Raw genomic sequence first — 4,957 nt, 5'->3', positions numbered from 1 at the left:
CTACAAAGAGCACATTTTGATGATACATTTTTATTTGAAGGCCTTTAGTGAAAGTAGAATAGCAAGTACAAAGGCAAATGTAATGGGGAAAAGTCTTTTCCAAGGCACAGAGTTTATGCACTAATTTTACACTTCATGCCCGCAATTAATTTCTTGTACTCTGGAACCTTTTCAGAGAGTGCAAGTTTCAGGAGGTGATCCAGATGTACATCAGTCAGTTTGTTTCTCAGTTCATTTTTTAGAACACCCATTGTAGAAAAGGAACACTCGCATACATATGTGGACCCAAACATGCTAAGTATTCTCTGTGCCAAGGTAAAAAGAAGAGGGAATTTTTCAGATGGCACACTTTGCCAGAAATCTTCTGGTTTCTTCCCCAAGAAAGAGGACTCAAGCACAGAGCTGTATTGCATGTCAATTAGTTCCATCTCAGCTTGTGCCCTTTTCAAACCAAGAAGTTCAACAGCTTCAAGATTCCTTGCACTGACCATCCATGGATTTTCTACAAGCCTGAAAAGTGGGGCGAGAACTCTAAACTGAGAGAATCACCTCTTAATGTCCCCAGACATTTCCTCCAGATACGCACACAGATTGAGACTGAACAACATTTCCTGAGCTTTTTCAACCCTCTGTGTTAAAGCCTGCAACTTAGGAAAGTGTGTAAGATCACCATTGTTCATCTGCTCTCGGAACAGCTCGAGATTACTTTCAAAGGAGCATATGGCACTCATCATTGAGGACACAAGTTTCTGTCTACCTTGAAGTGCCAGATTGAGAGAGTTTAAATGTGAGAAGATGTCACACAGAAAATGGAGCATGGTGAGCCATTGCAAGTCATATAATTCTGGGAAGGACTGCCCTCGACTGATTACAAATCGTTCAATTTCTGGTAGCAAAGTAATAAATCTTTCTAGCACTCTACCTTTGCTCAACCACCTAACTTCAGTATGCAACAGGTCTGCATATTCACTTTCGGCATCCCTCAGCAATAATTTAAAAAGTCTGTGGTTGAGTGCTTTTGCTAGAATAAAATTAACAATTCTCACAACTTGCTTCATAACATCATTTAGTTGCCCTTGTTTTATTTTCACGCATAATGCTTCCTGATGGATTATGCAATGATAATCAATTAAAGTGGATGGTTGAAGTTTTTTTCTTAACAGAGATACAAAGCCCTTCTCATGTCCAATCATGGAGGGTGCCCCATCTGTAGTAATACTTACAAGATTGTTCAATGGCAGGTAATGAGATTCAAAGAAATTACACATGCTGGCCAACACATCCTCTCCTCGTGTGACCATGCAATGGCAAAAGGCAGAGGAGCTCTTCCTTTGGAATGATATATTGTTCCAAATACCTCACCCAAATCATTAACTGGGCCACATCACCTACATCTGTTGACTCATCAACAGCAATGCTAAAGAAAGGGGACAGCTGGACTGCATGGAAAACCTGTGCTAGAACATTGTCACCCATTGACTCGATTCTACGTGTGCATGTGGAATCTGACAGTTGCAATGCACCTATTTCCTTCATAATGTTGGATTTATTAGGATAGTTGGCAAATAAAATGTCTGCTGCAGAGAGAAAACACTTCTTAACCAGCTCTGCGTCTGTAAATGGCTTTTTATGTTTTGCAAGCAAGTAGAAGATTTGGAAGGATGCCTCGGTTACAGCCTCTGATTCTTTCATCTGGCACAGAAAGAGCTTTTGTTGGGATAGAAGGGCTTGCTTTAGTGATGCCACCTTCGCAGAACACGGTTTTGAGGACATTGGAAAGTTTTCTGTCAAGTCAGAATGACGTGTTTTATAGTGCCTCTCCAGGTTATATCTTTTGAGCACATTACACTTTTCTTTGCATAGGAGACAAGTAGCTTTATCTTTTGGACATTCCACAAAAAGATATTCTTCTTCCCACGAAGCATGGAACACCCTGTGTTCACTCTGTATGGATCTGGGTCTTTTGCAAGACTTTGTTACCGGGCTGTACGCCATTTCTTTTGGGTTCCTTATGAACACTGAAGGAAAACAGGATTTGTGTTCACGACCGATGGCACGACCCCGTCTCACGACCGATGGCACGACCCCGTCTCACGACCGATGGCACGACCCCGTCTTAAATACAGAGCTCTTCACAAACCAACGAGGTGACACAGGAGAGCTGTTATTTGGGGGGGGGAAAACATGAATTGAAATTTGAAAATAAAATTTGTGTTAAATGTGTAAATGTCCACATTGAGTGTGCTGGAGCAGAGTTTTCTTTTAGAAAATTCATGGGCTTTTGAAGCTCTGGCATGTCTATGCGTTTTATTAATTTATTAATAAATAACAATTAATTATTTGTCTTGTGCAAGTATGTTTTTATTAATCAATTTGTTTGTCTTAACATAAGAGGAAGTTACACGAGGGTTAGCATGTGTGTGCTGTTTCTGTTTCCCAAAAAAATAACGTGCAAGTTTTCATGTTTAAACGTTGCTGTGTGCTATTTATTTTAAGCACAAAACGCTGTCTGAATTAATGCTTTTTATGTCGCAAAGCTAGATAAATACATACACATAAGGGTATTAGTGGGGTTAACACTGTTTAATTATTATGCTGTAGTAACGTTTATTTTGTCTCTTTAATTAAGATGGTCTATTGTGGCCTATGAAGGCCTTAACCGAGCTGACAATATTTCGAAGCCTGGCTGTGGCATATTCTGTGATGTGGCAAGGGAGACCCCTGCTGGAAAAAGGTCGAAGACAACTGACCATGGTCCTTGGTGTAAATTTCCATGAGGACATCAGCAGTTTGGAGGATCTCCAAAGAAATGGAACGTCCTTGGCAAACAAAGGAGCTTCAGAAACGGACAAAGAACTGTGGCTCGGCTGCCGAGGGAAGTTGAACAAGTTGGATACTTTAATAGTTTCTTGGTTCCTGTTCCGTAGTTCACGTCTTGTGACTTTTCCTGAGCGAAGATTTTCAGATGTAGCAATGTTACATCCCTTCCTTCTCGCTCTGCTCAGTGATACAGTTTATTCTGCCAACTTTATGTGTGTTTCCATTGTAATTTTCACTATAAGAATTGTTAGCTTAGGGAGGGCTTTGCCACTTGCCATTTTACCTTTGCTGCGTGAACTTGCGTTGCTGAGGATCGATGCTGAAGGACTTCGTCTTGAGAGACTTTACCGAGAGACTTGTCCTGACCCGTTCTGACACTTAGTTAGAATAGGTAACTATGAGAAATGATTTATTCTGATTTTACTTTGACTAATTTTAGATAAAGCAATATAACTTTAAACATGGTGTTGAATTTCCTTTCTTGTCAATTATTGTGTACATTTTGATCATTATTGTATAGATTGTATAGAGTATGTTTAAGGACAACCACTATAATCAGGTCCTATCGTCCTAGATATAGATGCAGGGTGGTTTGGAGTTTTCTTCCCACAGGTCTATTGCTGGTAGAGTATTTGAGAGTATGTTTGTGAAATGGGCCCTAGCGTATGATGAATGTATGTGCGTGTAACTGTGAGATTACTCTATCCGTGGTAGTGGGCATATTTTAGATACCCTGATCTCTATCAAGTGTTTACTTCTCACTGCATGTTTTGACAGTTCCCTATGTACACATATTTAGATTCATTCGTGCATTCAAGCTTATAATTGGATATTAGTGCTTCACAAATCAAACATCTTGGCATCACATTTCTCATGTACAGCCATCCCTACTTGAGAGCATTAGTGAAATGAAGAACGAAATAACATGAGACCACCCTTTCTTAATAAATTAAGACTACATTTGTACAGTGCATCCACTACCTCAAATGCCTTTTCATATTAACCAAGTCAGGTGAAGTAGTAGCTAAGCAAAATATCCTGCCACTTGCAATAGTGAACTGAAGTCTAGAGGCCCTGGCAGGACACATATGGTAGAGAGGGCCCTGCGCTCTGGCAGTCATTGTGGCAGAGAGTCCTGCCCTCTGGCAGTCGCTAAGGAAGAGGCGTTACTTCCCTGCAAAATTCCTCTGCAGAAGTGAAACTATGTGCCACTTATTCATGCAGAGCAGTGCAGCAAATGCGCTGCGTGAAAAGGAGAGGAGAAGAGTGCCATATTTACAGAAATATGACACTCTCCTCCCCTTTCCCTAGCACTAGCGCTGAAATCACCAACCGTGCGCCAGAGAGACACATTTGCGTCATAGTACAAGGGTGTCTCTGTGAGTCTACCATAGGTTTTGTACTTGGGTGAAACCCTTCCAGTACAAAATACTATGCATAAGCTGACTTTAACTCTTTCCCCTCTTTGTATCTGTGCCGTAAATGCATCCCACATGCAAAGTCGGAAAAGGAAGGAGAAATTAAAGCATTTCTCCTTCGTTTCGCCTACTTCAAAAGGGCGAAGTTTTCTGATGCTAAACCCTGTCTACTTTATTTAGTAAATATGGTTTAGCATCAGAAACCATGGGTGGTTGCATGTGAATGCCCAAGTTCCGCCCATGGTGCACCCCCTTCAGCGCTCAGTAACCCAAAGCAGTGCTAACCCAGGAAAGACACTGCTTAATTATATAGCCACCACACCTTTCAACGACCCCTCACTTTTTTCATCCCACTTACAGCCCTGGTATGCAGAGCAACAAGGCCAAGAAGACACACTGCACCCACCCATGGGATCCTCTGGTCTCCTTCAAAGGGAGATTGGAGGTGTATCGGGAAAGACACTGACACTGTGGGAAGAGACACCCCAGACTCTTAACGGGGCCTACATCCTGCTTGATACGTGCAATATAATGAATGCTCAAACAATAGCTCCAAATCTGGGCTCTGAATAAACCAAGAAATAATGTAGGGGACAGTAGAGACGCTGAAAATAAGCAAAATGTGAACTATGACCTTAGAGAAAAAAAATGAAACCTTATACACTTCTGAAAAAAGCATTACTTCCGCAACTACTCATCAAATAGCAGTGTCTACTATA

General features: G+C 41.2%; 1 protein-coding gene across 1 annotated transcript; it reads right to left on the bottom strand.

The window, feature by feature from the left end:
- Nucleotides 1–545: 545 nt before the first annotated feature.
- On the bottom strand, nt 546–1,193 carry LOC146770471 (general transcription factor II-I repeat domain-containing protein 2B-like). The gene has a single exon (XM_085640425.1). It carries the CDS (start codon nt 1,191–1,193, stop codon nt 546–548), a length of 648 nt encoding a protein of 215 aa, XP_085496551.1.
- Between the last annotated feature and the right edge of the window lie 3,764 nt (nt 1,194–4,957).

The sequence above is a fragment of the Triturus cristatus genome, unplaced genomic scaffold (assembly GCF_964204655.1).
Source record: "Triturus cristatus unplaced genomic scaffold, aTriCri1.1 SCAFFOLD_1037, whole genome shotgun sequence".
Classification (NCBI taxonomy): Eukaryota; Metazoa; Chordata; class Amphibia; order Caudata; family Salamandridae; genus Triturus; species Triturus cristatus.
Note: the sequence above shows the minus strand (reverse complement) of the source record. Positions and strands in the feature narration are given on the sequence as shown.

Coding starts and splice junctions, on each gene's coding strand:
- LOC146770471 (XM_085640425.1), bottom strand. CDS start 1,193: ATGATTGGACATGAGAAGGGCTTTGTATCTCTGTTAAGAAAAAAACTT.